General features: G+C 45.1%; 1 protein-coding gene across 1 annotated transcript in view; it reads right to left on the bottom strand.

The window, feature by feature from the left end:
- The window catches only part of LOC109302182 (glycerophosphodiester phosphodiesterase domain-containing protein 5), a 145,996-nt gene that overhangs the window by 101,665 nt on the left and 34,479 nt on the right, over window positions 1-9,852 (bottom strand). Inside the window, exon 7 of the mRNA XM_019523748.1 lies at window positions 5,693-5,838. Coding sequence (XP_019379293.1) covers window positions 5,693-5,838 — 146 coding nt within the window. The remainder of the gene's footprint in view (window positions 1-5,692; window positions 5,839-9,852) is intronic.

Raw genomic sequence — 9,852 nt, 5'->3', positions numbered from 1 at the left:
AGAGACGACGAGACGGGCTGCCAAGGGAATGGTAAGAAGACCCTCCGCTTGAAACACTCCTACATGCTAGCAACTGCAGACAAAACCCCAGCAAATGCAACAGGGAACCGTTCTGCATTGGCAAGGAAAGACTGGGAGATTTAACCTCCTTTCCATGCCTAGCTTTCATGAAACTGCCCCAATATTGTAAAATTGTCTTTCCATAACCTCTCCATAACACTTCTGATTTTAGCATCACCCACTACAGATGCAGACAGAGGGGACCTCACCTTTTCCCCATGCAGGGGAGATGTGCCTCCCCTGTCTTTGCCTTGATGTATTAAGCCCAGGGAGGCTCTCATCTGCTGGGAAGCACAGGGGCAGAGGCAGCACTTACTGTGCCTGCCTGGGGTGGTGGCATTACTGGTCTGGGCTCTCTGATGGGCTGGTAGCAGCAGCCTCATGGCAGCCCCTCCAGTTGGGCTGGGCTGCCACTGGGCACCCCTCTCCCATCACAGCTGCTTCCCAGTCCAGCCCTGTACGGTGTCTCCCAGAAACAGAGACGTGGCAGGGAAGATCTCATGGCACCGCTTTGGTGGTTAATGTGCAAGGGAATTCTTCTTTTTATGCTGACACTGCCACAGATTTGCAGCAGGGCATAAACACGTTACCCCCAGGCAACACTTCCGCACCCCTGACCTGTAAAATAAAGATGATGTTGACACGCCTCGCCAGGAGTTTGAGAGTGCCAATCCATCTTTGAATTTCTGAATGGAAAACACCTCTGAAGGGCAAGGAAAGACTTGCAGCTCCACAAACCCACTAGTATGGACAGTGGAGTACTAGACTTGGTGGATCAGGTTCTTTGATTGCAAGTCCCATATCTCCATGTCAATTCGTGACTGCAAATGTATTCCTGAAGTGAGCAGCCTGCTTGCAGGGAATGTTTTGCACAGTTCAGCAAGACTTCTCTAATGGCTAAAAGTACACCAGTCGGGTCTACACCTGATGCTACACTGCTCTTTCCTCGATACCATTGGACTGTCCCATGCAGGCACAGACTTCCTGCAGACCTGGTGCCAATATGACTTCCGCTGCAAACTGGAAAAAGTAATATAAAGCACCTGTCCCTTGTCCAGATGAATAAATGTCATGAGCATTTTGCCAGACTCTGACACTGGGGAAACTGCACAGCACTGTGGGACGCAGCACTGGGAGCTTTAATTAGTGAGCCGTGCTAATTACAAGCATCCGTGCATCAGCTTCCCCATGCTGAAAAAACGGCAGCAGGGTGCTTTGAACTTTAGTTCGCTCATCAAACATGTTTTATTTCAAAGCACCCTGCCACCCATTTTTTTAGTGCGGAGACGCACGGGGACGCTGATACACGTGACGTGGAAGGCTCCTGGAGAGCATCAATTCCTGTGCTCTGGCAGACTCGATTAATCAAGTCTGCTTTGATGCACTGGATTTCCAGGTTCCCCGCATGTCTATAGGAGTCCAGTGTTACTAGAAGCAGGCACTTGGGTCATAAACATAGAAGACTTTTCCCATTACCACCTCTAAAGCCGATCCCTTCTCCCCATGGTCGATATTTGCAGAAGAACCCCACAGAGACCATGAGTGCTGGATGAACAGTGCAGCTGAGCAGGACACACGACCTGGCCCAGGGTGGAGTGGACAGGAGGTAGGAGACCCAGACGCCTTCCTGGCTCCATCACTGACCTGCTGTCTGACCTTTGACAAGGTCAGTGTTGTCTTGCACCTTTTGTCTAGTCCATGTTGATCCGAACCCAGTGGATATGACCCAGTCTGATCATCACCCTCATATTTATATCATCACCGCCTTTAGTCATCACCCATTACTCGTCTGCAACTATCCCTTGTGCCATACTTCTTAATCGCCTGCCTCGCCACTTCTCACGTAGTCAAGAATTAGGGAAGCCAACCAGATTTAATATGTCCTTGGAAGCTAACATTGTCACCGTTTCCTCTTCCAGTGGCTTTCCGTTACATCCCAGCAGAAGCTGTTTGCACTCTCCAGGGAAAAAAAGTACCCATTCATCAACATCAAATGCCAGGTGCACACAGAACAACTGCTGGACTCCATAAGAGACTGAGTCTGTCTGTGTGGACTAAATATCACATTCGTGTGCTTTTTGGAGACTGCAAAGTGATCACTAGATAAGCACCAAATAACACCACATCGTATCACTGAGATCACCCATTGCCCCCACTTCCAACTCCCTCACATTAGAGAGCCCGAATCTCTGTGTTATTTAAAAGCGAACTTCTGTACGTGTTTTGCAGCAGTCTCTTTAGGCTGCTCACCAGGTTCTTTATTCTTTCATTTCCCCTGTTGTAAAACAGTCAGGTTGGGTATTTTCTCTAAAATAATGTATGCATGAGTTAGCTCAAAGGCAGAACACAGCAAGCACTCTTGTGAAAACTAGATATTATTAGTGGAGTGCCTTTTGGCAAAGCTTTAAAATAATTAGGTTTGAAAGTAAATACACTTGATATAGTAAGGGAGCTGGGTGCTCAGGAGAGATCCCTGAAATACATAAGATGACTAGGCAGCATCTGAGATGGTGCAAGGCAAAGGGATGAGAAAAAGATACAGAATATTTTAACTCTTTCTTTCATTTTAATTTTCATTTTTTAACGCAGCTGCTAGATTGGGATCCCACTGATTTCACAGCTCAAAGAAATTATCGTTTTGTCTCTAATTTTGTCTTTTATACAGCAATAAAAGACAAACACATATAGACATAGCTATGTGATGGCTGGCTTTATTTACTAGGTTACGGTGAAGAGAAGAATATGTACAGTAAGAAATTAAATTTCATATGGCTTGGAAGTCTGCTCCAGACCAGGTATGTGGAAGTTCAATCTGAACCACCTGGATCTGCAAAACTGGTCTAGAAATCTAACAGGAAGCCAGTCTCCTGACAGGTTTACATGATTTTCTGCTAGCAGAAACCATGCAAAGACCCAAATCTTGCATGGCTTACTTCACATCCAAGCTCCCCAGCTCCACATAAACTCAACGGGACAGAAAGCATCTTTATCCTTACATGCATGCATTTTTGTTCTACAGCTTAGGAAAAAGAATGATTCAGGATTCAGTGGAAGTTCGGGGATGGGAGCAGCCTGCTTTCTACTTCAGACCGTTTTATTTGTATCCTCAAAAAACTTGACTAAAAAAAGTGTTTCCTAAAAAGTCATGAGGCTAGAGGTACTGCATTTTGTACAGCAAACTTATAAAGAACAGAAAGAGGATGAAGGATGCTGACGAATTTTGTTGGCTTTAGCTTCCTGAACATACTGGGCATTTATACATGTGCTCCAGGAGCTGGGGGCGCTTAATTAGAGCGGCTCTCCAAAAGCCACTCTAACTAAAGCGCCCAGAGTGTCTTGCATATCAGCATCCCAACACTTAAAAATTGTGGCGGGGGTGCTTTAACTAACTTTAGTTCAACAAGCATTAATTAAAGCAGCCCCACTGCCATTTTTAAGTGCACAAGATGCTGGAGGCTGCTGGAGTGCAGTGATTACCACATTCCAGGAAACTTGATTAATTGAGCCTGCCCCGACACGCTATAAGAAGCAGCCTCACTGCTCATGTACAAATGCCCATTTTGCCCTCCTGGAGTTTCCTTAAGTCTTAGTTTGCCTTTCTAACAGCCACCTACAGTGATAGTCTCCTCTTGCCATAGGCTGCTCGCCAGCCATAGGAGAATAGGAGCAGAGTTGCCAACCCAAGACAATTTTGTTGTTTTACTGACAATCTGCAAACTTTTTACTGACAACAAAAACTTTAAAAATTGATATTTTATTTTTACAGCCACCTACAGTGACAGTGTCCTCTGGCCATAGGCGGAACAGCAGCAGATAGCTTTCTCCTTCCAGATAAGAGCACTAAGCAGGAAAACAGGCAGCAGCACAGTCATAAAGGTGCCTTGCCGTACCTGTGAAGCAGGCAAGTGGAACGGACTCCAAAGGTCAGACGTCACCACAGCTAAGTTGTTAGACAGTAATGTTAAATTAAAGAGCCCAAGAATTAAGCCCAGCGGTAGGCCCTGTTTATAACAGTGTCCCACTCTCTCACACAGAGGACTGGATTCATTTCCTACTTTTCAAGAACCTAAATTGGGAGAGGCATTCTGCTGCTATTAGGAAATGAGCAAACCTCAGCGGAAAAAGAATAAGACATTCCCCAGGACCTGACTCCCTATCTAGGCATTTATAATGCTCTCCGGGAATGTCATGGAAGTACAGAAAGAGGGCAGTGGTTGGCTAGCCACAAGGAATATATCTGCTGGCATGTTGGGAAATAAACAATTACCCACCCAACCACATGCCTGTCCATTAGGATTGCCCATTCTTCCACTTTCATGAGCAATATCTGCATTGCTCATATGATACCTATAAGCCCTGCTCTCAGAATATCAGATGTCTGGTTGTGATGAGATTGTAAATACTAGGTCCTGGGAGGGAAATGAAGCAGAGGCCACTTTGTAAAAGTGTAAGTTTCTACTGCTTGAACTATGGGGCCAAGATGATTATACTGAAGGTAGCAGCACGCACAGGCTTCTTAGTCTAGACATCACACAAGGGACCAAGAAAGATACTCGGACTGGAGCAGAGGCTTTTTTGTACAGCAGTTAGAACAACCAGGTCCTGGTCCGTGACTGGGTTTCACTGAAATGTCTACACTATGGGCACCTATACACGTGCTCTGATGCATTCTGATTAGAACGCATCCGAGCAGACTCGATTAATTAAGTTGAGCTTTAGTTAAAGCACCCCTGCTGCTATTCTGAAATGCAGGGTGCTGAATACATGAGATGCTCTGACATTTTAATTACAGTGGAGAGCTACTCTAATTGAAATGTCTCCCCCCCGGAGCACATGCAAAAATGGCCTAGGGCAACAGAGCACTCAGTCATGCCAGGAAGACATATACTCCACCCACGTGCCCCCATCCAGCATGTCAACCTCAGAAATGGAGTGGTGAAGATGACCCTTGGGGTACCAGGATCGAGACCTGACTTTCTGATATGCTCAGTTAGCACCTGCTTACCACCTCCTTTCCTGTGAGGACGTGTGTGGAGCAGGAATAGGGGGAGGGAGGGCAGAGCTTATTTTCTCAGCATCACAGCCCTGTTGTCTGCTGTGACAGCAGATAGATAGCGCTTGGCTCCATGACACAGCTCCTTTGTCACTGAGTTATAACAATAGCTTTAGCTTATGCATCCCCAGAAAACTTCAGGACCTTCCCAGCTCTTTGTAGCAGGTTTTCTAGAATACAAAATTAACCACTTGAGTCAAGGTGTTTTTGAAGCATTCAGGGAGGGAAGCAATCCAAAAAAGCACTTTCCCTAACAAGGTTTCTATGCTCTTGGGCCAGTTCAACAGAGGTATGTAGGAGCCGAGCCCAACTCCCACTGAAATCAATCTGAGCAAGATAAGACATCTGATTTCCTTTGTGGGACTTAATAGTTGCCCAGGCTTCCCAATGCTCTTTACATTAGGGAGGTAGATCAATATACTAAATGTAGACAGAGATTACATGCCTTGTCCTATATCATGAACCAGGACACGTTGTACAGGGTTTTGTGGACAGTGGATTTTAGCCTCTATAGGGCAATCACTTCCAGCACTAAAATGTACCCGGGACACAGCTCAGTTATAATATGAAGGTACTTACCATTGGTGCTCCACGATGACCAATGATGGCAGGCTTTGGTCCCAAGTCCTTCTTCTCCATTATACAAGGGGAAGAGATAGTGAGTGGAACGAGGTAAAGTGCAACTACGACTGCAAAGTATGCAGTGAATGTCAGCATCTGAGAAGCTGAACACAAAACAAATACAGCAGTGAAAATACTAGTCTGGGACAAATCCCTCAAGGAACGTGAATTCAAAGACATTATACTTCTGTTTCCAACAGAACAGACCCTCATTAACAATCCTCTCCAGCTACAAGGACTAGTAATGCTTTGTATTTAGCCAGAAGGTAGGCCAAGTTAGCACCTCAGAGTGAGTCGTTCAGAGGCATAAGTTTTCATAGGCAGCTGCCTACTTCATCAAGTTGGCTTGATGTTGCAAGCCCTAAACTTCTGTGAATATGTGAAAGCTCATGCCTCTGAACGCATCTCTAAGGTGCCACTCTGCCTTGCCTTCTGCCTGACTTTGGAAGAACACGGCTACCTACCTTTTTATATTCAGCAAGTTATGCATCCCAAAATGATCAACATACTTCGTAAGCTAGTAACAGCATCGCATACTCTATTTCACAGATGGAAGATTAACTTAAAAGGTATAACAACGAAAGTATACAGTATTATGCATACACTTATAAATAAATGTATAAGGTGCCACTCTGCCCTGCTTAATGTACAGATTTAAATGACTGCTGAAGGTCAGTGAGGGAGCCAGAAACACCGTCCGGTGATACTGATTTCCAGTTTGTTTGCATAGGGTAAGGAGAACAGCAAAACCACCAGGACTAACACACCCCTTTGGAAATGCTGCACCACTATATCTTTGCCTCCAAATCACTCCAACTAACCCGCTGCATACCTGCAACGTAGAAACACTTGTATGACTGTAGCTTCATTTGGAAACTCACTGGCAGAAACCAAACCAACATGAGCAAGAGTAAGCCAGCTTGACTGCACCTACGTTATCAGTTTAGACCAGTTTTAAATCCATTTTTTAAACCCATGCAACTTTCAGATTGGAAACCAGGTCTTGGTAACTCCTTCTGGGGAGTTTGTGCTACAGAGACTGATGCTTTCCCTGTACAGCATCCACTTCTGCTGCTGTCAGAGACAGGCCTATTTGGCACTTTAGGGGATCGTAGACCAAGCAGAACTAGAAGCCTCCCTCAAAAACAGGAGGCTGCTGTGGAAGTGGCAACCAATTCCTTGGGGCAACTAAAAACATAACAGGGACAGAAGTGGAGGCCAAAGGTTTATAAGTAGTGCACCAAGTGGGGGGCATCAAACAGAGCACATCGGATAGTGCTCACCAGCCCTCGAACAGGTCCAAGGAGCCATTGGACACTCCCCAGTGAAACTCTACCCAGAGATGTGATTGTACCACGGAAAGGCAAGCAGCCCAACAGCCCCCAGAGGTCCTCCCAGCCAGAGTCTCCTTGCTGGTGAGACACATCAATAGAGTGGCTAGGGCCAGGAGGTCCCAGGCCTTGCAGTCAGAGACAGGATACTGGGCTAGATGGACCACTGGTCTAACCCAGCATGGTACTTCTTATGTTCTTATGTTCTCCAGAACATTTCTACGTAATCAATTCTGATAACAGATGCAATGAAAGGACTTCTGGGTGGGATGAGAATAGGGCGGGGGGATCCTTCAGGCTGCAAAGAGCCTTAGGATGAAGGAGTACGATTTGGATGTGGAAGGGGGCATCTGTATTGACTTGCAGCACGATATCCTAGTTCACATGTAGTGGTTGAATTAGACCCACTGTAGAGCAGACACATCGATGTTAGATCACTGTTCATTTCTACTACTTGCTCTCAAGTGATACAAACCTTTTGGTTGAGGGCAATGTTCTTCATACATGCTCCCTAACCAATAAACCCCTTTAGACACACAATGCCTTTAGAATTTCACCCCAACTTCAGAAAGCCCAAAGCTTGGCCCATGGACTAGGCCGTATGTGTCCGAACTCCACAAAGCAACCCCAATGTCACTCTGGGATGCTGTCCTGCGGACAGCCAATATCATTTGTGGAAACTAATGATAGTTAAAGGGTCAAAGTCCACATCTGCTTGGCCTCCTCTGGATTTGTGAATTGCCTGGACTTTAGTGTCCAATGCTGACGACCCTCAACAGCAGCAATAGCCATGCAAAGCAGGTTATTAAAAGCATTGATGGAAAAGAGCGAGAACTATACATAATAAAAGTACTTTGGGCTTCTGCAGGGTTTCCCCATGAATGATCTCAAACTAGACTATTACTAGAGATATGGAGACAAAGATGAGGCAAGAAATATGGAGACAAAGATTAAGACTTGCCCCTGATTACTTAACAGATCCAGTGTTGCCAACCTCAAATGTTCAAACGTCAGAAGTCAGGGCCCAAAATATCCTAAGTGTGGCTCAAGGATCCACTCGTATAAGGTTTTCAAGCTTCTCTCCCCAATCCTGAGGGCTAGGAACTTAATTTCACCTTTAATTAACAATTGACGTAATACATGATTCCAGGAACTGGGACTTTACATCCTGTGAAACGTGTAAGATGGTGAGATTTGGAACAGACCCTGGATCCCATGACTACCAGATTTGTGCTTCAGCCCAACCGGCCTTCCCACCATGTCAAATATCTAAGATGGGAATCTTTCAGCTGTGCTGAAAGCCAGCATAGAGCTACTCTGAGCTCATTAACAAATTACTCGAGTGAGGAAAGACAACAGATGCCTTTGAACTGGGCGAGCTACTAACCATCTCTTGAACCCAAAAATAATCAACACAGCTGCTTCTTGGTGCAAAACGGCTAAAGCAGAGAGACACTGGAGACCTGGTTACAGTCAAGGAGTCAAGTGGCCTTGGATAAGGCAGAGGGAGCGGTTTCCTAGGAACAGCCACAAAAACAACACGTCTAAAAAGGAATGACTGTAAATGCCCGGGCATTACCTTAAGTTATGAGCTACACTTGCTTCTACCATTTAATAATCTTGTTTGAGCATGACCATGATAATCAACAAGTCAGACCAGGACATGCATATCAACTGATTGCTCTCCCAAGGAGAACAATGCAGTCTTGGGCTCCTGTCTCTCCCGATCACTCAGGATGCAAGTAAACTGCATGCAACTTTTAGATTATAAGCAAATACCAATTTAATGTTCAGCATCATAAATTCACAATGCCCTTGAGCTCAGCAGCATTGGTGGGGAAACCACTAGTTTTTCCAACTTGCTTTGGAAAGTGACCTTGAACTGCACCACTACTTTTTCCCCTTGGAAGCCTCTCTCACCCAAGCACATATACACTCGGATGTCATCAAACTTTTAACAGTCGAGTTGTCATCAATCCAGAAGTATTGTGCTGGAAATATGAAGGGGCCTTTGTCTTCCTCTTCCATTACACGATGACAGATTGAAGTGATACAGCTTGGCAGGCCAGATCGTACGAAAGCACCAAATGAAACATGTAGCAGCACAGATTACGATCACGGACGTGCATCCAAAAGGTCAATGTCGTCCAACAAGAGATCACAGGATGCGCACCATTGTAGAAGGGGTCTGATGACTAACCCCAACATTAGGCACAGAAGCTGGGACATTAAGATCATTTCCAAGAATCCCATAAGCTTCTTTAGAAATCATGCTCATTATCCCCACAAAGCAAAAATGGAGGTAATTTGAAATAATTTCTTGCCTTTTGATGGCAAGTACTGTGTCACCGCACTCCCTCCTGACATAGGGTGTTTTAACTGTGGTAGAAAAGTCCTATTAACTCAGATGCAGCTAAGGAGACAAAGGCAGAGATCTGGCTTTTGTAACAAAATGTGCCAGGCATATAGGAACATGTTGTAGTCTATTCTGATGCACGCTGCTAGACATCAGTCTGGTTGGAGACTGAGGAAGAATTGAAGCTATGGTTGAGTTAAACCAGAAAGGGTCTAGTGACAGTAAATAATAGAAATGACTGGACTATATATATTTATACTTTATATTAAGTCACAGCAAGTCTTACTGGTGCAGAAATGAAATAAAATCAGGGATGGTACAAACAGCTTTGTCCTCTCAATGGCCAAAACTAGCATGCTCAAGAAAGGTGTGAGCATAAAAGCATTGTGGCTGTTGGATGGCCTAGACCAGAGGTGGGCAATTATTTTGGA

This window comes from Gavialis gangeticus, unplaced genomic scaffold (assembly GCF_001723915.1).
Source record: "Gavialis gangeticus isolate Ggan-Ray unplaced genomic scaffold, GavGan_comp1, whole genome shotgun sequence".
Classification (NCBI taxonomy): Eukaryota; Metazoa; Chordata; order Crocodylia; family Gavialidae; genus Gavialis; species Gavialis gangeticus.
The sequence above is the reverse complement of the archived record's forward strand: the minus strand, read 5'-3'. Positions and strand labels throughout refer to the sequence as shown.